Here is a 23,765-nt window from a genome sequence, read left to right as displayed (position 1 = left end):
CTCTGGAAAATCTTTCTGCGATATTTTAAGTCTGGAACACAGTCGAAATGAAGAAAAGTTGAACGTACCTGCACGTCTTTGGTGAAATAATTGTTCATGTGCAGGTGTATGGCAGTGAAATTCCTCGAATAGTCGAATTCGAAGGTTATTTCAACGGGACGACCGAGCATACTTGGTGTGTCGTTTCTCCAGCCTACCCATTCGTATCCTTAAACAAGAAAGAAAAAGAAACTTGTTATTGCAAAAATACAATGCTACATCCTGCAGGTCATTTGAACAGATTTAAAACGTTCGAATACGGATGGACAAAAACATCGACCTGTCACGTTTTAATCCTGTCTCGTTACACTTCCGCCGCACAATGTACCCTGACAAAAACGTTACACGAAATGTCTTTTCATCGATCCTTCAACAATCACAGCGAATCGGTGTACCAAGAAGCGTCCGCCATTCGACAACCGACCAGTGGCGTCCGATAAAATTCGAATCCACGACTAATTCGAGTTTAACAACGTCGGCGATCGGCTGAAACACAATCGATCGATCGACTGTTTTTTCAGTCCCGTTCGTTCATATAAATGTACCATTTTTTCATGTTCTCCCTCTCTCTCTCTCTTCTTCTCCGCATCTTTTTTCTGTTTCTCTCGTTTATATTTTTTAACAATATGGACACGAACATCACGCGATGAATTCGCATACGATGAGAATATTTCCATTCGTGAATTTGAAAAATGACACGTTACGTCGTTGGATCCGATTACCCCATCGACACCGCGTACCGATAAACGAGACAATAAAATTTGTAACATAAATAATCCGTGAATCGGCCATGACGTGAAATCTGTTTGCTGCGCGGTGTGAACGGGCCGGTCCCTATCAAACGAACAAATTGTTTCAACGTGAACGCATTTGTTGCAAATTGTGCGATGTCCTTTCAGCCCCGGCCCGTTCCCAATGCCAACCTATTTTCAGCCGAACGACAGCTGGTCTTTGAATGTTGCCTTAATTAATCGTCAACTGAATGCGAAATAGTAGGCGGTTCGTGCAATCTGCGACTGCATTGAATTCGCGCTCTTCGCCGACGAATTTAAACGCGAAAGATCGTAGCTTCGTTCTTTCTTTCGTTTCTTCGCAACATGAAATCTTCTGCTTTGTCTCGTTACTTTCTTTCTTGTCTCTTTCAAATTTTTATTCAGATTTTGCGAATTATTTAAATAGCACACGCATCTCATATTTCATGATTAAATTCGTAAATATTATGTTAATGGAATGGAATAAAGTAAAATTGTAACTTTTTCTAACAGCAGCGAGTAAGTTGAATATCCGCAAAGACAAGTGGTAGATTCGTGATTCAAAATGTAAATTCGAAAAAATTTTTTTAGATTGGCAAGGGAAGATTCGTCGATAGAACAGATAGCACAATTGCTAGTGGAATCGGTCCACAAATGAAAAATCTCGATTCGAATCCTCGGCCCAGCAATCCGATCAACCAATTCTTTCCCTCCCTATATGTTACTGACAAGTCCATTAACGGATTCAGCACGAAACGAATCCTCCCTTCTGTTTTACCCTGCCTCAACCATTTCCGATTGCTAAACATCGTTCTGTGTCTCACCCTTCTAAGAATATTTTGCTACATTAATTTCATTGATATTGTCACCTGAATTTACATTCTAACAGATATCCTACCCTTTTTTCATTCCACTCATTTTTCATTATATTATCATATACGAGAGCATTTTAGAACAACAATTTTATTAATATTATCATAATAACAATAAATTATATAAATGAAACTATGAAATATTCTAAACCTTACACAAACTAAATACATAGATTTCTAAAATCTAGATTTACACGCACGATAAAGAGAAGAAACTAGAAAGATATATAAAACTCGTCTGTGTGAGGAAAGTCCGTTTAAAGTTTAAGCCTTACTAACGAGTCCACTAGAACGCCTCGCACGAAACGCCCTTACCTTCATCGCTTTCCCAACTTTTCTCCGGCCAACCCCATTCCCGCGACTAGCTCTTGGCCACCGATTAACAATCAACCTTCGTGACTCGTCGAAAACCCGACTCACCATTCTCCAGTTTCAGGAACAGGCAACGTAACCGGCCACTGAACTAAAACCATCTCCTAATTTATATTCACTGGTTTACCATTGCTGCTAATTTCCCGGAATTATCTTTGTTAGTCGGCCTCTGGGTATCATCGATCTTCGCCGAAATATTATCTCGGATATTCCTATCATTCTTCCAAATGGTTTGTAACGTGATATTACATTATTACATTCAATGAAATTAATTAAATAACTTACGGGAGAAATAAAAAATTCCTTTCTTGCAAAAGCGAATATAACAGATTATAACAGGTTATAAGCTAATAATAACGAGGATATAATGATATAATGATAAATAATAATAGAGAATGAAATAAAAGATAAAGGTAAGCAATTAGCGGTTATGAATGGAGTTATATACAGATAGCTGAAATCTAAAGAGAGAATTACAAAATAAAAAGACCGGTAGCATCACAAAAGCGATTAGAGTTTATATGCAAACGATTGAGATAGTTATATAAATCATTGGTTGAGGTATGGGAGCGTAAAAGTAGAACTGATGTAAAATATCAATGGAATTGATCACTTGATAATCTTGTGAACAAATAGTATATCGACTATCGTGTGATACAGTTCAACGCTCGATAACCCTAGACGCATTTTATTTAAACGATAATAAGCCAGACGTAAACTTGTGTAATCTGAGGCAAGTCTAAGAAGTTTATGCTACACTCTCCCGATTTAAACAAATTTGATTGTTATAATTGCGCAATCTATTAACGTTCCTATTGTTTAAGATTATTCGAAACGGACTATTGTTTAAAAGTTACTTAACACAAGACTATGCACAAGTATGTGCGTCTAAGTATATTAAAAGAGACATTATTTTATTATTGGATTTAAACTCCAAATAAAAAGAATTCTTTTTAATCTCTCAAATCCTCCAAAAAAATTTTAACATATCTGCGTTTTAATTACTTTTCGAATTAACTTTCGGTAACCCGGTTCTCGATTGAGAACTATTTTCCAGATCTATATATGGATCTGGAACTTCTATTTTAAAGTGTGTCGGTGGATACGCACCGCAAGTGCAACGGAACACGGTTTCGGAAAATGGAAGAGTTTCGTGGCACGGAGCCGCAGCGGCAGTTATTGCACGGATCCGCGACGCCAGATACCACTGTTTCGAGTATATTCGCGTACGAACACACCGAGTCCCATGGGGGAAGTGCACGCGGATTGAAAATGGACTGCAATAACCCTAAAGCCGGCCGCGACCGCGAGTTACGCGTTTTTCCGAACCTGGTTTCTCTCTTACTTTTCGCGGTTCGCTTCGAATTTCCGCCTTTAACCGGACGCTGGCTGCGGTTTTCCGGCCGAACTTTCGTGAGCGCGCGATTTTACGAATTCCACGTGAATTCGTCGAAATGAACTCCCCGGGAAGTTTACTGTGAATGACCTAAAAAAAAACTTTCTTGTAAAAAGGAATATGTAATCACATGGTAATTGAAATCAGATGGATTTTCCTATAATCATTGTTCCATTGAAACGATGAGTTCCGTTTAAGAATTGAATGTTTAAGGATTGAATATGCAATTCAAGAGCTTGCACGTTTACAAGGAAAATACTCAATGAGAAGAATTTAGGTATGTTAAAGCAGAGGTGCTTTATCAGCTTTATGCATTAGCAAAACAGTCACAAAATTCATCACTATACTTTATGTACTATCACTAGCATGAAAACATAATTCTCATTGAAATTATTTATAAGAACTCGTACCCCATAGATTCTAAACGTAGTTTGCAACACAATCATCGTGAACATAGATATACCATTCTTACATATGCTTTTTTTCTTGTTTTTTGTTAAGTATAAAATATGTTACGTTGGCCGACTCTACTTAGACCAGACCACACACCGCGGGCAGGCTAGCAACCAGATGTCCGCACATCCTCATGGCGTACTCTCAATAACCTTAAGAACCCATCATAAATCTTAGCAAATTCTAGCCAAGGTCCTTCAGACCGAACAAACATCTCTTTAGTAATTCATTTTCTAACAGTTCACTATTAGATTCGGGAAGGTTAGTTTTCTCACGTATGATGCTTCCTACTCGCCACTTTTTTTCAGAGACAGTTAGCCCCTTCCTCACCCACCAACCTCGAAAATTAACTAATTATCAACGAAGCCTATTTCCCTCACTCTTATAGCGAAACCTTGTCTTTAACGAATCAGCTCATCTCATGTCCACTTGGATCCACCCATCACAAGTTTTCCTCCGCAGCATCATTTTCATAGAGAGTCAGTTGCTCTTTCGTTTTCGGCCTTTCACCATACGAACTTGCGTTTACTCTCTACCAAATCATATTTAGTTTGTACATCAGCTGTTATGATAAACTGGAACTAATAACTTGTTATATCAGTGTCATAATCAATTTAATTACCTCTGTTATCCTAACCGAAATAGGGGATGAGATAACGGGAATTTACAACACCCGTTGACGTGCTTTCTCGCGAACGTTGTTTCCGCGAGTGAACGAAACAAAATATATATTAGTTGTTACATTGAAATATAAGGTCGAGTGATTGCTATGTAACCCTACTTCCAAAACTTCCTGTGACCTTGCAAAATCCAGCTCAGAACGCCACCCGAGTTTCCATCGTTCACAGGCGTATCAAAGCTTGCAACCCCCTGCAATTCGAAATTTCAATAATTACAGTATACGGAACGCTACACTGCGTTAACAGAAATATCTTTAGAAACATAATATTCCAACGAGTCAACAGCGAGATACCAAGATTCTCCCCATAATCGCGTCTCTTATTTACGTTTCAATTTCTCCTGTCCCCTCGTCTCGCTTTATAAGACGAGCAGTAGATACACGATGATCGTACCTCTCCGAAGCAACCGAGATTTGTTCTTAGCGCTATAAATCCTGTGCATTTTTCTCTTTCGTCCTCGACGAATTCTCTGAGGGTGGATGAAAGAAGCGTAGAAGATATCGAGCGTACCAAGACAAAGCAGTTCCATCTTCACGCAGTCTTCGTGCGGGAATCGGTCGAGCTGTTCCACTAGGCAGCCTACCTCGATCCCTCGAAGCTTATTAAAAGTTCGAAGTTTCGTTTCAACTCGTCGTGTCCGTTGGATGCTGTAAGCATTCGGATTTTCCATGGCACATTCATCCCTCTGCTTTTCTTGCCCGTTTTCCCTCTCTATCGACAATGTTCACGATCAGCAGTGCAGTAGCATTATATCGCTCTGATCTATCCGCCTTCATATAAACCACCCTTAATATCGTCCCTCGAGTAAATAGTTTCCAGTTTCCTGTCGTCGTCGTCGCCGCCGCCGCCTTCGGCCGTTATCTACCATCAATTCTGAACATTCAGAAGGGTCGTAAGATAACCGCCGAACCAACGGGTATATACCACACCGTGAACTCTCTGTAGCTTGATGATTTTCTCACTTAAACCATCCTGAAACTATACTGCCGAGCGTATGGCGATCGTAAAACGGTATACGCTCGCGTGTTATCGATTTCTAAAGAGAATTTAAACGACGTAGATGAGGAACAGCTTAGTAGTCATAGTCTCGAACTATTTTTCCAAGGATTATGACTGTAGGCCAAAGGGCAGGAATGCGATGAGCTGTATTCCTTGTTTTCTACGGAGAGTAATTGTAAAATTCAATACGCTCTTGGTTCATTTTATAGTATATTATGTTACATTTTATACTAATGAAACTTTCTTCTTGTTTCGCATTCAGATCGAATTCATGAATATTTAAAAAAATATCAACTGCCATGAAATAGTAAATGCATCCTTCATCTTTGTCGAATTCTGTAGATTTATATTCCCGTAATTTACATTTGTATTAATTATATTTCTTTTTAATTCTTATATTATATTCTTCGTGGATTTGTATCTGTGCATTTGTGTGCTTGAAACTTGGAACTCTTTGAACCGGAGGATATAATCAAAATATTCTCTTTCTTCCGTGGTCTTTGATTTGAATGGTTTTACAAAGATTGTTCGACTGTGTTCGCGGAGTAACGCGTCTGCGGTGCGACTCGTCAACGACAGTCGTAAATTCTCGTCTCGATTAGTATCGACACCACGAGCCAGCCGATTCTCTACTTCGATTACGATGATAGGGATATTTCGAATGAATCCAACACCTTGTTTTACAGTTTAAATATAACTATACATTTCGCAAAGAACACAAAGACGACTGAATGTACGGATGAATGTTAAGTGTAAGCGCATCAGTGTCGTTTCTCTGTGTGTCTTGTGCGGAGAGCTGAGTACGAGCGAAGTATCGGTGATGGATGTGGAAAAGATGAAAACTTGAGATGAAAACTAGAACATGGGACAAGAGAATTCGTCAATTCACATTTTCGGTGAAGAAGTAAGGGCAATAATGGTCATCGTTGCTAATTCGTTAGAAAAACTGATAGGGAGAAATTAGAACAAGCCGCCTCCAAACTGAAGGTCAGTCGCAAGTACGGAGCGTAGCCTCGAGTGACGCACGCGGAAATCTCGCGTGTTTCAGCGTTTAACCATTAGAAGTAATGAAACGAAGGAGCGCCTCGACTTAATGCATCGTGAAAATAAAAGACTCGACAACAAACACTAAACCTTATGGCAGGCAGATGGAATCAGTGGTGATAAAGACTAATTTTCGACACGGCAGCAACGACTCCTTGAGGATTATTGCAGGTCCGAGCGATTGTGTTAAAGAAAGCGTTAGACAAACAGAACGACAGAGAAATAAAAATGAGAAAACGTATATGGCATGTTTAAAAAGTTAGAAACAACTAGTGTTGAAAGATTGTTATAGAAATAGAAAAGAATTGTGAAATACCGTAAATGAAGAAATGGACGAGTGTATAATTACTGGGTCGCGGTACGGAACAAAAATATATTAATTAAACAACCTTTTAAACAATTTCGCAAGCGATAGTGGAACGAAGTTCATTTATATAATTTTCTACGACGACTATTAATGACTCAAATTTTGTATGTTGAAATTTTTCCTTGCTCTTCCATTCATCAAAGCAACTAACTTTGTACGCGTTATCATTTATAACATCGCTGAGTAACAAGTCGTCATTAAACAAAACAGCTTGGTGAACAATTTACGGAGAAGATTTATTAACAAGGCGGCGGATCAAAGAAATCTGAATGCGGGAAAATTTAGAAAATACCACAGATGCAGCCCGACGATATTGGAATCAGCAACGGTCCCTGTCCTTGTCGTGACGTTCGCTAAACTGCAATCTGAAAGTTATTACCTAATGACCTAATTACTCACTCCGGTGCTGACGAGCCGTTTCCCACTGACATTCTGATCGCATCGTGCCGTTCAAGTTCTCGTACCATTCTTGCATGCAAACCAAGGAAACTTATTAACGAGAACGAGGATGCAACAGTGAGTGCATCCATGCCAACGGAACGGAAGTTTCGCGGAAACTTTCTGGACAACGATAGAAACAATGACGTGGCTTCTTCATCATCGTCTCAACCAGACTAAGAATGGAAGCGAAGAAATATTTTCACGAGTCTTTTGAAAATAGAAACGGGATGCAGCTGCATAGGACGCTAAGAGGCCAGTTCTTCTCGATTCGAGAGACTCCGATTGCAACAGAGGTTTAAGCAGAGAATAGAGAGAAAGGAGTGGCTGGTGCACGCAGTCTCGACGGGTTTAAAAGTTTAAGAAGCTGAAAGTACGTAGCCTCGGCCTGTCCCGTGGCGTAAATGGAAAGACACAAATGTATCCTGGGAGCCGGTAAACAGCATCGTGGCTCGCAGCCTAGTCCGCGGTTCAATATAAATGTAAATTGGAACAGATTCGAGTGCGACGTGGAACACGTTTGCCTCCGGAAGAGTCCGAGTATTCTAGCCTTCGCAGACATAGCTTCCTAGAATTCTCTTATCACTATCTAGACTGCTCTATACACCTAGAATCGACACGAGGAAAATTTTATTCGCCGGCTTAAGCACCGGCAGTAAATACCTTGCAAGATCTTTTGTTAACTTGGCTACGTATGAGCTGTATGAGTTAGATTGATAGAAAAGACGTAAGGTGGTGACATTGATCAAGGGAAGAAGTTCATATATTTGTAGGATTAAAAACCTTTGACATTTTGAAAAATATATAAATTTCAAACTGTTTCTATCTGTGGCAATAACAGATTAATTTTTGTTATCGAACAAACAGCGAAGTCTTATCGTACAGTTTTAATTAATATGTGTAACTTCAAATTTAAGAGACTTTCAAGGGATGTATCGATCGATATCACCGTTTAAGAACTCAATTTTTCAGTCTTACTATATCGTTTCTAATAACTATAATCAATTCCAAGACAATAGTATACTTAGAAGAAAAGTTGTCACTTAAAAATCGAGCTATTTCAAAGATCGGAGCTATCGATTCATTACCTTTTTCTTACAGAACGAAGAAAACAATTTGCTTCTGCATCGAGTTTCTTTATCATTGATACGTTCCGCAACAGCTAAAGAAACTCCTACCTGTTGTAATATGTATGCAGTTCGATAACGCCCAGCAAATTTAATTCCGCCGTTGAAACGAAACAGCGAATTTACAATTGAGATTTAATAATACTCGAGAAAACACCCGCAGGAGAATTGTTAATTCCCGTAAAACTGAGCCCCGTTAGCTTAAACGATCCTGTTTTCTTTCCACCCGCAGACCATTCTCCTTTTCCTCCCTTTGCTAGCTCCTCCAGCCCTGTCAAGCCGAATTTCAACGATCCTTTCTACGCGTAACGCAAAGAAAAAAAGAATAAAAGAACAACGAAAGAACAAAAGCTAGAAAGAAAGAAAAATAGAAAGAAGGAAAAAGAACATGGATAAAAGGGAAAGATGGAAGAAGAAACGAAATAATAAGCAAACGAACAAGCTGGTAACTCGCGAGCACGGAACGTAGCAGACGGTTCTATCACGCTAATCTAGACACGATCAAACTCTAGCGTTAATCTCGTTCCAGCACGAGGTAGCTCACCTTTCCCGTTACCACTGACGTCCAATCTGAAGTTGTCAGGACCCTTTTGCCCGTCGACAAGTTGACCAAGTCCCCCGGAGAGGTAACCTCCTTCTTCCCTGCCGTCGTACGTCCTGTCGGAAAGGTCAACCTCCGATCCCCTCTTAATTCCTTGGGGCATGGAATACGACACCAGGCCGTCTGCAACCGAGAAAACAAAAAGGGTAGTAGCACGTTACGTCCGTGCACTATGCATCATCGCAGCGATGAGACGGACATTTTATTCCACGACGAGACGTGATAAGATTGCGCTTGGTCGTTGGATAAAGCGCACGTCCTCGGGAAATAGACGCCACCGAGAAACTTTCGAATCTCTATACAAACGCCGTGTGGTTACTTTTTATTTTCTGGCGTGTAGACTGCGGAGTTTTATGCAGCTATGGAAAATTTTAAAGTGTACAAATTTATAGAATGCACGTATTATACAAAAATATATAAAATATCCCAAAGTATAGTATTCGTTAGGTATATCTAATTCATAAGTGATCTGACCAAGTTCTGCTCTTTTCATTGTGTACGTAGAAATATGCATTTCCGTAGATATCCGCAGTCTAGTGATACCGTTCGCTTGTGAGAAATTTAACGATCGAAACTCAATCGTGGCTGAAAAATCGCGCTGATCGATTTCATAAATTGAATTAAATAGAGAAATGAAAATTATAATTAGTACAATTTTTAAACGTTCTTCGGAACTTACAAGCATCTGTAGTATCTACGTGTGATAAATAAATCTATGAAAATAAGGCTTCCTCTTTTGAGACATTGGATACTAGTTATGTTCACTATAGCATGAATTTAATAACTTTATAAAGGAATTAGTCAATTTGGCTTCTAAGTGGCTCGATCCACTTTTAAAATTCGTCCAAGTGACTGATACCAGATTATTTGTTTTCATAATTGTCTTCAGGAATACTTTTAATCAAATTAATGTCGGATAATATCGATAAAGAAATAAGATTGTAAGAGAATTCTGTCAATATGCCTTCTAACTTATCAAGATTAATACAAATATAGACTCACAGATAGCTTATCGAAACACGAGTCGTATTTTACAAGTGGACGAACTTTAATCCAATAAGTCACAAAATAAAATTGTCCTGCGATTTCGATAGTTCTCAATATACGTCTAATTGAAAAGAATAGACATCGATATAAATATAAAATTTACCATTCGACTGGTTAGAGCTTCTAAATATTTCACTATCTAGAAGCTGCATTTAATTTAAAACCGTTTCTCTAAGCCATTTACTTGAAACGACTTCATTTAAGAGATCCGCAAGAATCGCATAATTTAATCTGTGCACGTTCTCATCACCGCATCGAAGATTGACATCCGATAGAGTGGCACGTTCGCGGCGATAGGACATACAGAGAAATGATTTTTATTCGGAAGCTTCCGTCTTCGACGCGACGAGAACTGACAGATGCCAATAAGGGAAGAACGTAGTACGAGTTTCGACGCTACCGCTCGAAAAATAATCAATTGCATTCTTAATGGTCCGTCGTGCAACAACCACGAATATCTATTCGAGAGAAGAGAATGAGATTAAAAGCTTGACAGTATTAAATTAGCCGTTTGCGCGAACGATAGGGAAAAATGAACAGAGAGCTTCCGGCGGTGTAGAACGTTGGTAAAATGGCACCGATTTCCCCTCCTATTGCTTTCTTTTCCGATAAAACGGCACGAACGATAAATTTCGAGCGCAATAAAAATACCGTATCTATATTTATCATGGTGTTGTTCGCTTCATGCGATGGGGGCACGAAGGGGTTAAAAAACTCACAAAAAAATATATATGTTGTATATACGCGTATACATATAATACACGCACGTATACGCAGAGAGTAATACCGAGGCTCGTAGCAGTCGCGATTGCAGTAATTTCGACTAGAATCACCATCCAGCATATGAAAAATATTTTCGTTCTTGTTACAGTAATTGCACAGCTGGCCCGACACCGAAACTGAATACACGCAAGTTGTCGTTTACGGTCGTGCTGTTTTTCACTGCTAACGACGTACCAATAAAAATATCGTACACTTGATAATTCGGACGACTTTTCAAGCGGCTGCAGTCCCATCGTTCAACCACGCATATGCGTCCCTCTGATATTACGAGAACGATACCAATTCAATAATGGGAAACAAACATCGTTGATGTAAATATTTCTTAAAACGTCCGCCACCTACGAACAACGTCGATACGAGGTAACGATATCTATTGTTAAAATGGCAATAACGATCGAAGCTGCAAGTTCCTACACCAGATGAGACTTTGTGAACCTGTTTGGGGTCAAATTAACGCAACATGCCTGTGCTATTGGGTCGAGCTGGTGAATTTAGTTTCATGCAATCTTCTAAACTTGAAATAGGAATTAATCGGAAGAAACTTATAAGTGAACGGTGTAAAATTGAAAACTATCTGGAAATTTAGAATTGCTATGGAATAATACAATTAAAAAATGGAATCTGAAGGAAAAGTCTAAAAATAGAATCTTCCAAATGTTTCACCGAGTACTGTAGTTTGGATATTTTATATATTTGTAGAATAGATTGCAAATGTATGAATGATGGAGTTACGACTGACGCTGAGAATTTCTATTTTTCAATAAACATTTTTACACTTTTAAATGTATCGTAGTATGTTACACTGAAGTTAAGAATTTTGTCTTTTATATATATACATACAACTTTCATTTCTCAACAGCTTTCTATGCAGATACCTTTTAGAAGCAGATGCTTTTAGAAGCATCCATTTTAGAATTCAGTGATACGAATCCTGAAGACTCGGATATTTCATACGTCACAACCTATTACATGTTCCTCCATATTATATGTATTCTTGCATTTTTGTACTCTCAAACTTCCCACAAAAAGGTAGATGCCCGCGATCTACTTATAAAGCTTGGGTTCACAATAATCCAACGGAATACAAGATTAAGCGTATTTCATTTCTGTCTGAATCGGTTTTGAAAGTAGTTTTATAGTTAAAGTGGTAACCCACTTTGTATTCGAAGCAAGTTTTTCAGCGACTATTTATTGCGTTCACCGTGCTAGAAAAGGAATGGAATTATAGTAAGCGACAAACGACGGCCAGAGAATGGCATTAGATTTTTGAGGCAGGAAAATCGACGCTGACAGAACGCAGGAAATACGGTCCCGGTCGCGTGCACGCTTTTCCAACGGTAAGAAGTTCCCTCCTCGATCCGATAAAACGGAAAGTACTGACAGCATGATAAAAATACTCGATGCCGAAGAAACCACTGCATCGTTCTTTTCAATATTTAGCGGTGGATACCTTGTCACAAATAAGTAGCAAGATCCTGAGATATAGGAGGCGAAAGTAACTGTAATAAATTGTACTCACCGGTCCACGGACAACCATAAAGCTCCACTCGTATGCATACCATTCGCATGTGAGAGGTATAAGGAATGAAACGGACTTTCGTTGCAACGATCGCAGGGTCGAAGACCTGTTCCTTCTCCGAGTACGGATTATTGTTACCAGCTAGGAGCTGAAACACAAAATAAAAATAGATCGTTCAACGTCCTTTACTACCAAATGTTTTGGAATCTCTTAGGTACATCACTTAATTTTTTAATTAAACTTAATGCTAGATTCCCTAGAAAGAGAGTATGTTTGATTAAAGAAGCAAGGTTAAATGTGCGTGTTAGAAATTTAATGAATTTTCAAGTAGAAGATTAAATAGCATTATGATGTTGTTATAAATGTTACAGAACATGGAATTGATAAGTAAATTTATTCGCGAGCAATGAAATTTCGAATCTTACTGATGGAGGTTTGGTAATGTTTTGTGGCAAATGTGTATGTGTCAAGTAGAAGACATTTGCTCGGAAGTAGTAGACATTTTTATATTTGGTCGATATTTTTGTTCAAATCACACGGAAGTATGTAACATATTTATTGAACTTTACGTTCTACTATAACAAAGATTCGACCGATCATATCGTCGATCGATTTTCGCCCTCTCAAAACATCAAGAACATCTCCCACAATATTAACGCAATAAAAATTGACAAGAAAAGTTCGACAAAGGTTCGAGTCATTGTTCCTTTCAAAGCCACTCTCCGCGCTACACTCGTACTTCAAACCATCCAACAATCCACCCAACACCATGCCAAACAAATCGCGCGGGGAGGAAAGAAAAATTCAGCCACTCTATCGACGTTTCCTACAAGAACTTCCCTTACCTTTATCACCATCGGTTTCAGCCAACTAGACTAGTCTCGCGACTACGATCTCCATTTCGTGAATATTGAAAGCAAACGAGCGGATAAAAGGAAGCGGTGGTACGAAAACAAAAAAAACGGGAAACTTTTAACGAAACCTCCGAGAGAACGAGGCACGGCCAATGTCTGGAATGTTCTCCCAGCCTAAAAACGAGAAAAGAACGAGCAACGAGACTGGACATTCAGATTCAGAGACAGGATGAGATCTACTTGAATGGTAGACGGTGGTTTTCTTAAGCTCGCTGATGGACGGAGCATCGAGCTACCATTGGAACGTGTTTACAGCGTTCAGAACGAATTTCACGAGCACCATTTTCCGGATCCGATTAGCAAACAACACTTCGACAGGTCCTCCTAAATGTAAATGCCAACGTTAAATCTCGACGAAGGCGGTGGACATTGCTGCTTCGTTTCTCTCGCCTTTCCATTCAGTCTGAACCATCTCTTCCTCTTTCTACGTTCGATCGATTCTCGAGAAACTACCTACCCGAACGTAACACCTCGAAGGATAACCGCGAGACGAGCCTGAAATATGAACGTCGAGGCAGAGATTCAAACTGCGAACGACGAATCCGACTGTCTAAACGAAGCAAATCCGCGTGTACGCATATGCGGTTGGATACAGAAATAAATGTAGAAGTAGTGGAAGTAGGAATCAGTGAAGTTTAATCGAACCTGTTCTAGCATTATACAGGTAATTCAGTTTTATTTATTAAATATCCTTATAATACACAAATTATGTGGTAGATAATCGAAAGTAATATTTACACTTTTGTGTAAGCAAGCTGTATTTAACGAAATTTCATCGATACCTACTACCACTACGTGTCTACTTATTTTTACCCTCGACTGCGTATATGTACGTACGTATATGTATGTATGCGCGACTTGGTCGATCGCGTGCGAAGAGCAAACGTGCGCACGGGTTTCGTTTGCCTTTCCGTTCGGATTAGAATCTCTAACAGGGCCGATCTGTTATTCGATCCGAAAAATATGAGCGGCCGCAATCTGATCCGTCTGACGTTTCCTGTTGCGAAAACCAAGATGGATTCGGATGATTGTATATTATTTTGGAGAGGAACGTAACAGGATATATGTGAATTGTATTCGCGGCTGCTTTGATCTCGCGCGTCTACCATATTCACCACGGTGTTGATTTAACGAGATCGCGGTGGATGATATTCTGCAAATATTCAGGCCGTGTTCATATTGTTGTAAGAAACTGAAATCAGATATTATGCGTGCATAGGTTCATTTAAGATCCATTTACGTATTGACGAATCGAGTAGGGCCAAAATTGGGAGGATAATACTACTGTGAAGGGAAAAGTTGATGGTGTTCTGCCATTATTATATATATATGTTAAGGTTATTCGGTGTATGTGGAATTAAAGAAACGCGTGGATAAATTGTAAGGTATTGTAAGTATATATATAGTGAATATTAAAGTACAAAGTGTGGAATACAATGTAAGCTGGTCCAGATCCTCACGCTAGCAATGTTACCCTGAGACTAAAAGAACCCTTATGGTCTGTCATTGACGCATTCTTTTGTCTATGCGCTATCGATGACCTTGGCGCTTGAGAAAACCGAAGACCAGATGTAGAGTTTTCTTAGAAATGGCGATCACTTCAACAATATATATAGAGCACACAAGAAGTGGGCAGTATAATAGAAGAGTTGTCATAGAAAGTAAACAGTAGAAAGAAAGAAAATTCCTTCTTTACAAGAAATTACACAGTAGATTTAGGATTGCACATTTTATGAATAATTTCGGATGATTCCATATTTTTGTATTATTTTACTAAATAAAATTATGTCAAGAGTTGTTTTAATAATTCGATTAATTATCTGCCTTTCGAAATAAGACACTAACAGTTTGTTTGCCTTGAACAATACAAATGTATTAGACAAGGATTGGACTTGCTTTTTGAGAAGCCGAAAATATCATATTCTAATTGTCAAAGAAATAGATGTAATAGCATTATTATGAAAACGATGAGAATGATGAAAACAAAGGCAATAAAAAAAAGACTAAAAATACCGAATACACAGGAAGATAAAATTAAATAAAAGACAGAGAATGTGAATTTCGTATTACGCACGAACAAATTATTTTATAAATTCTAATACGAAAAGTTGTTTGAATATCGATAACACGCTGATTTCACCTAAAAATAGTTGCATAGTATTAAAATATAAAAATGTTGAAAGTATAGAAGCATGTTTTAGGACCATGTTTCAAATGATGTAGTCAGAATTGTGCAAACCCTCTGACGCACGACTAGATTTCACCTTTATTCCACTTGTTTTATCGACAACAGTACTCTACATGCTCGCACGATGAATATTTCAAACGATGCAGCTTTCGAAAAATTCGTGCTGCTCGAAACTTCTTTTCCGTGTATCAATAACGGCGGTATCGTGAAAGTTGCTCGTGAGTTACACGGAATGATACGCTGTCTGTTGAAAGCCGATTTTCGCCAAGATTTTTCACACGGATCGAACGATTCCCGAGCGTCGTATGTTGCCGGCGTCTTGGCTGATATATTAAATGGATCGTGCCGTTTCCATGAAATCCGACGTCGCGACTCTTCTGTAGAAAGACGGACCTAGAAATAGGCGACAGCATTTTTGCGCCTTTTCATCCGTATAGCAGCGCGTATCGTGTCTGACCATTGAATGATAAAACTACTGGCTGAATGCTGCGATAGAAAAAGATTGTTCGAAAATACCAGACAATTCTAGAAGCACTGAAATAAGCTTCTTGTTGTTCCGTACAGTATACACAAATGATTAAAATTGAACTAATACATTCGCGAAATAACATGGAATGTAATTTTCCAACTATGAAACAATTTTGTAAATTTGATTATTTTTAATATTTGGTAACGTGTAGTATAAGAAATAAATAACAGATTTATAACGACGTATTTCGAGCATAAACACAATGAAAATCACTTAATTTATGTTAAACATCAGCGGGTAAATCTTGCTGCTTGTTGCGAAAAGCTTATGTCTAATTGAATATAGATTTGAATTTCAATGTGTTTAGAGAATTAATTAGTTCTTTTAATTAGAATTCTAATGGCATTTTAAGGAAAATTGTAAGTAGGCTAAGGAATAAATATTTAAGACATTTAAGGAAGTGAAATACAATGTCGATAACTGCAGGCTCGCCAGACAGGAGGTCCACGACACGAGGTCACGGGATCCAATATCGAGCCTCTCGGGTCATGGAAGCCGATACTGGCGAACTCAGGGTCATGGGGATCTAATAACGACGACTCTCGTTTGAAAATAGATTCTAACGATTCCTAGATCGGTTATGTACGATTCTCGAAGAAAATCACAGAGGAAAGAGAACGTAATTTTCAATCTCCGTTATACCTTCCTGCTAATGAAACAATTTAAACTTTCAATCTCACTTCCAAGAAAAGAAACCTTTAAATAAAACATGGCAATTTGGTAATAGTTACGTAATAAATTTTTGCTTACTAATTAACATATTGCTGAGAGACTATTTTATGTGCAAGCTAGCACTGGCTATTTTATACAAAAAGTAACGAAATAAAATAGCGTACTACTAGCCAAAGCAATTGTTAAAATTCACAAGCTCATTCCTACGTTAAGAAAAAATTCAAACAAAATTCAAGTAAAAATCTCAATTTTTTATCTCTTTAAACAAAGTTTAGTTTTCGATTGCTAATTGGCATCCTGGCTGTATTAAGATCAGAGGATCGCTGTACTACTATTTGTGAATCAATCGGCCATTGAATTGGCAGCGTATGTAGCAACGTAGCGGTTCTGACGCGGACTTAATACAGCAAAGGGTTATACAGGCCAGGCAGCTGTAAGCGGGCCAGCGAGTTGTAAACGGCACGCAAATGGAACGCGCCCCCTTAAACCTTAAACCGTTGCGCGTAGAAAGAGAGAGAGAGAGAGAGTACGAGAGCGAGTGGTTATATCGGCTAGCTCGAAACGAGCGACCGCGGATGCATTACAACTGCAACTGCAGCAACGTGTGGGAATAGAAGCGAGCGTAGCTCGGCGAATACGCGATAGGAATAATTAATACAGCCATAAACAAGCGGCAGGATGGGGTGGAAGCGAGCGAGGCCGATATCGTCCTACCGACACATAAAATTGATATCCGTGCTCGAAGGAGGGAGGATCATTCTGAAGGGAGCCCATATATCCGGCGACTCAGATGGATCGCTCTCGCCGTTGCAATAGGATGGCAATTGTACCAGAGATTCCCTGTATATTATACCAGTTATTTATGTGTTTGTGCAGTGCGATTATGTGCGTCGTCGCGATCCAAGGTGTCGCACTAGTGTTTCAGATTAGACAGCATGAGCTTTAGATATTACACTTGATAAATTTGCACGTAGGCACGATGAAAGGAATCATGGCGAAAGTGTGTATATGGTTGCAGTTCGGAGATAATGCGTTTATGGATATCTGACTTAGTTGCTAGAATCAAATCTGGACTTTGGTAAAAATTAATATTCGCAATTGAAAGAAGAACTAGTGCCTGGAAGTCTGGACCTATACAGGATTTGCGTAGACTTTCACTTGTAGAATATAGTGTCCGTAACTCTAGACACGTAGCAAATAGTATTCATACGAGCTTAGAACCATCAGACCATTCACAGTGATAAAGGCAACCAAAGTCTTGTAACAGCTGGTATTCGCAACCACAGATAAGTAATATTCATCGATAGTACTGGTGAGCTGATATTAGTACGAGTTTGAGTTCACAAAGTTAGACATTGCACTTGGTATACTTAAGATCAGATTCGTAATAATCAGTCTCTCCAAAAACTTGTATTTAATGTTTTAAAGTTGAAATTAGTGAAATAACTAACTGAAAGTCACAGATGACTAATCTCGCTAAATCTTAGATAATAAGCATGAGACTTTGGACTGAGAAGCTTAGAATCTACCTTCAACTTACGAGTGTCAAGTAGATCCCTCGTGACATTTAGCGTGTGACCCTACCATAGCAATTCTGAAGTTAGCAAGTTCTGCTCTTCTAACCTTTAATAAAAATGTTTTCTTCTTATCATAAAATCGCATATTTTTGTTATTATCTGAAAATATTTTTTCAGGAAGTTGTTAAGAAGGTTCCTCGATCGATAGAACACACGCGTTTTCTATCAGGTCGTAACATAAGAAACAGGATCAGAAAAGTTTCGACGATACGTTTACAATTTTATTAGCTACGTGTTCGTAGGTAAGACACACTATAAACAATCTGCTATTTCCTTATTTACAGTAACTCAACTTTTATTCCCTTCGGTAAGAAAATCCTTCCTTCCTAATAAATTGCTTGCATTTACGATACAGTTACGTTCAATTAACTTCTTTCCAATAAACTTAATCGAGAAGTGACATGTGTAGAAAGTCATCAATTCTAAAATATCAGTAAAACTGATCTACGAAGAAATTCATTTACTAAAATGAAAGTGTTATAATTATACAATTTAACAAAATTTGTTAATTTCCATAAATCAATAAAAACTAACTCACAATCAATCGCATCGATCAAATCACATTTTAAAACGTATTTTAAATTCATAATCCATTAATATTCTTAGCACTAATCTTTTGTACATTTAATAAGAAACCAATGCATTTTCCTTTCTCTTTTAATAAATCTAGTTCAGACATTAAAGCTGCTGTCTTATAATTGCAAACACTTCAATTATAAAAGAACAAACATTTCATCGTCGTTAAATACTCGAGTAATTAATAACGTTCTGCCTCCAACTTTCTATTTTCCATCGATATCCTGAAAAATTTACTTTTCTAGATAGTATCACTCTCCTAGGCAAGAAGCCAATTTATTATCCATCACGGCACCATAAATCTTGGGTGAACTTTTTTTTTTTAAGCAGCTCGAAACGTTCCATCGCGCATGGTGTTTAAGGCGTTGGAGGGGAACAAATTGGAATTGCTCCGGGAAGGTGGTGTACTGATGGAATTAAAGCCACGGGCGCAACGTCTTCTGCCCGGTTTCATTATCTCGACGAGGTTAGGAGGTCGATGCCAGGTAACCCGAGCAGGTGATATCCATGCCTCGTCTTACAGAGCTGAAAAACCGGAACGAGCTTACGCGGCGCGTCCCATTTCCGTTTCGTTTCTCATGGGGCCGTGTAGTCAATTGCTTTCTAGGATCAATGTGCCGGAAAAGACCACGCTTCTAATCTGTTTGCGGCCGATTTTGGGGCTACTCTGGACCCTACTAATGAAGAACTATTTAATTTCAACGTGCTCGATTCAACGTGAACGAAATATCGCGGGTTGTGTTCCCTTAATATCGTTTGAGTCAGTCGCGGGGACCTTTGACTGTCAGACGACGCAGCCGCCTCGGAAAAGCAATAACGCGAACGTTTTCTCCGCTCCACGAAATTAATAGCGCGCAGAGTTTGAATTACGGGGGCTGGGGAACCGTTTTTCGACGTCGTTTCGGAGCTTCATAAAGGGACATTTACAAAATTCGTAGTTGTACTTCGTAGAACGAGACAAAGGTAGGAAATTCGAAAAATACGGATTCATGAGACCTATGTTTTACAGCGAGCGAGTAAGTTTTTGACGTTAACGCGAATCGAGTGTTTAATATAAAATATAAACATGATATTTAAATACCTTGCACTTTGAAAAGGAAAAAATATGTAGAAAGAAATAAGCATTATGCATAGCATGATTGTACCGCCCGTAAGTTGTTAAGTCTGGATACTTGCAAATTATTACAGATACATAAATTGTACTTAAGAAATGAGACTCCTGAATGTAATATTGATTTCTGATTTTGCCTGCTCAATATGTGACTCTATATTGGGATCCTACAGCCATTGACATACGTGTTTTAGTTATATTATAAAAACTCATATAGATTTTATGATGTATCAGCTATACGTTGCAGATGAAGGTGAAACTTGATCGACGCAGGTATATTCCTTATTTCGGTATTCATTTAGCGGAGCAAAGAATTAACGCCAAGAGGCAAAGAATTAACAAGAAGGAAACGTTCCTCTGTGACAACTTTGAAAATGTAACAGTAATAGCGATCTTTCGATCTAATAACGCATCTGTGCACGTTTATACGTGTTAAGCTCGTTCCCAACCCAATTTCCAGCGATGAAAACCTCGTTAATTTGACAATTCCCATTTCTATCTGTTTAAACGGAAAACTAAATAACCGGTATATAGAAGCAGCAGCAACGTTTAACTAGCCAAATGGCATCTCTCGACACCTACGAAAAAGGAACGAGCCAGTTCGTTCTCTCCTTTAATTTCATTCGAAGGAAGCATCTTCCTCTTCCTCTTCTCGGTTAATGTTCATTAACGAGCACGGTCGTTAGACTGTTGCTCGATGTAAGAGGAAAATATTCCGGAACGGCGTATTATCGTTAGCGAGATCTCGATCCCGAGGTTACCGGTGAGAAGCTTGTCTCTAATCCGCTTGCGGCTGAAATCTTTCCCCCGTTAAGCTAACGAAAAACCCGTATAATTCGAATTTGTCTTCTCTCAACGAACTCGAGCCCTTTTTCTTAATATACATCCTTTCCCATCTTTCTTCTACCAACAGATATCGCGGGCTAACAAAGTAAAAATTGTATCAGCCCCTTTGCAAATTATTTTCAGTAGAGATACTTTAAATTCTTTGTTCGATCTTAATTCTCTAGATCCTGAACATTGTCTGCGTCGACATTTCCAAGATAATGAATAAATGATATTATTAAATGGTGAATTAAAAATATATTGGATCGATTCCATAAGCTGTTACTTATAACATTCATGCGCTTGTCAATTCATTCAGTCCGTCGATGTTGAATTTTTTCAACGATTAAAATACTCTTTCAGTGTCAATGCAGATTCTCGTGTATTGAATATTTTTCATAGAACATTTTCTTTTAATTTAGATAGGCTACCTGCAACAACTATCTAACTTAAAACAATAATCGTACAAATATGAAATATAACATAGAATGTTTTTAACTGTGCTCAAATTTAATTGTACTACAGTCGATTATTACGGTTCTTCTATTATTCTATATTCGAATCTATTATTCTCTTCCACTAGACATAACAGACTTGGCGAACCATCGCTGTCCACGCGACTGGTGTACACTTTCCCGCAAATACCTTCAATGATGATTTTCTAACAATGAATCCCAGCACAGAAAAAAAGAGAAGTTAAAAGGCACCAAATTTTTCGAGTCACGCGAACAAAGCAGCGTCGATTTTGGGAAACTACCATCGACAGTTGCATGAATTGAAAATCGCTAGCAACCAGTTGTAACCATTCGTTTACGATAAAACGAATTTGGTCGATGCTGGAAATATTCCGAAAATCGTGCGAAACGAACCTACGGAGAAGGGGGGATAGGACTAAAAAGGAACAAAATTCAGCCCTATCTTTTTCCGCGCCTCGGGGTGAGAGCTCTCGTCTGGATGGAAGCACTCACCGATCGAGCCTGCGCTCTGATAAAGCCGCGTACAGAGGAAAGAGAACCGAGGGAGAGATTGGAAAAAGAAAAAAAATCCAGGCAGATCTGGTCGCCGGAAAAAAGCCGGGGAACAGAAGGGGAAAGGGGTAGAAAGGGAGAGAGAGAGAGAGAGAGAGGAAGTGTGGCCGTAGAAAATTGTTTCAGGGCCGCTCGGTAATCTGCTAATAGGGTGTCCACGTTCGAGCCGGTAATCCGTAATCCACCGATACCCGGTTCGATGCCGTATAAATGCGCACACATCCTCCAATAGCTCTCACCACGCGCGCGATAAATTATACACGTAACACCGCGTGTTTGTATCGTTACCGAACGATATATTCGCCCCTGTTGGATATTCCTTAGGACATTTCCCTACCGATCGCTATACGAATTATTCAATTCTACCATTGCGAACGCGTGAACGGAAAAATATAACGGCAGCGATATAAATATTTGATATTGTGGCGAGTCGCAAGACGAGAGAAATATTTAAACGACTTCGACTTTCGACGAATCGATTCGGTGTATTAACCATTCGGGAAACTGTCGATGATGAAACTGCGAACAAAGTTTCCAACGATTTTGATTTATAATGCAATCTTTGAAACTTTAATCACGACCCATGCCAATTCGAGTCTTTATGTGAAATAATCGCACTACAATGCGAAAACACGAACAGTTCAAACGATATGTAGCTTGAATGATATTAAGCAAACAGTGTAGAAACAATAATTAGTACCTTTATGATGTATCCTGAAATTTTTATACCAGTATCTTAATTAACTTGAACAATAATGTTCAAAGAAAATCGCTATTCACATGAAAAGAGGTTTGTCGATATAACGTTGGTTCCACTCGCTTTAATAAAAATTAATTTCTCGTTGAAAAGTCAGATACTTAACGTTAAAAAGATAAATTTACTCGTCTTGCGTTTGCATTTTAAGACTACGATAACGTCGCTGTCTTCGCGTTGACAGCCGGATAAGATTTAAAATCCTTTAACGTCACGAACGAACGCGTATTTTCGGTCAAGAACCGTCACGACATCGTCCCGGGAGCAGGAATTTTCACGAAACACCCTGTGCATTTGCATGTTCGAGCAGCCAGAGAGAAATTTTCTAGTTTCCCCTTGTCGCGTATTGAATTTCCTGAGAAGAGGACGGGCACGAGCGAATCCGAAAAAGACAGGTGAAATATCTGTTGGCTCGGTCGCGTGTAACTTTATTGCTCTCCTTAATTCCTAGACGAAATGAAACGGGATTTCCTTCCGGCTCTTCGTAAAAGCTCGGTTGATTTCCTAAATGCGCTGCAAATTTGACGAGTAGAAATGACAACCTTATCGAATAACCGATTTAACCAACGTATGACCATAAACGGACTTTAAAATCACTAGCGCAAGTGCAGTATCTCCTGTGTCACTCGATTACACTGAATTTTCATTTGCTTATTTTCGCGGGTTAGTGCTCTTTCCTGACAATTATTTTTCTCATCAGCAGACAACGTTAAGTAAACGTATATATTACGTAATAAAAGTGCGATGGTTTTTATATTTTCGTTGTCATAAAGCTTTTACCTCGATATTCTCTAGTTCTCCAATATTTCTGTAAGCAATACAGAAGGAAATTCAATTTATAATTACAAAAAACGTAGAACTGTAAATATTAGGCTACTGAGAAATCGAAAGAGTTCTATAAGCTTTGCTTTAGTTTGTTTTAATTACGTCGAATCGAGAACCATTTTAATAAGGCGATACTATAAAAATTCATTTTATCAAGCGAACGCAATCGACAGGCTTGATAATAGAGGCCGTGTTTCTTTGATTTTCTCTTCTCTCTGTATCTTTTCCATCTCACTTTCTTTGTTTCTCTTCGCCCCTATTTTCCTCTTTTTTCTCT

The 23,765-nt window shown here is 38.7% G+C and overlaps 1 protein-coding gene across 5 annotated transcripts in view; it reads right to left on the bottom strand.

Moving 5' to 3' along the window:
• The window catches only part of LOC132916513 (discoidin domain-containing receptor 2), a 225,951-nt gene that overhangs the window by 49,492 nt on the left and 152,694 nt on the right, over positions 1–23,765 (bottom strand). For all 5 annotated transcript variants that reach the window (XM_060976590.1, XM_060976591.1, XM_060976589.1 and 2 more), the window contains 3 exons: positions 12,490–12,637; positions 9,084–9,263; positions 69–208 (listed from right to left, as the gene is read on the bottom strand). In XM_060976590.1, the coding sequence (XP_060832573.1) occupies positions 69–208; positions 9,084–9,263; positions 12,490–12,637 (468 nt within the window). The remainder of the gene's footprint in view (positions 1–68; positions 209–9,083; positions 9,264–12,489; positions 12,638–23,765) is intronic.

Source organism: Bombus pascuorum, chromosome 2 (genome assembly GCF_905332965.1).
Source record: "Bombus pascuorum chromosome 2, iyBomPasc1.1, whole genome shotgun sequence".
NCBI lineage: Eukaryota > Metazoa > Arthropoda > Insecta > Hymenoptera > Apidae > Bombus > Bombus pascuorum.
This window is presented reverse-complemented; position numbering and strand designations above follow the sequence as displayed.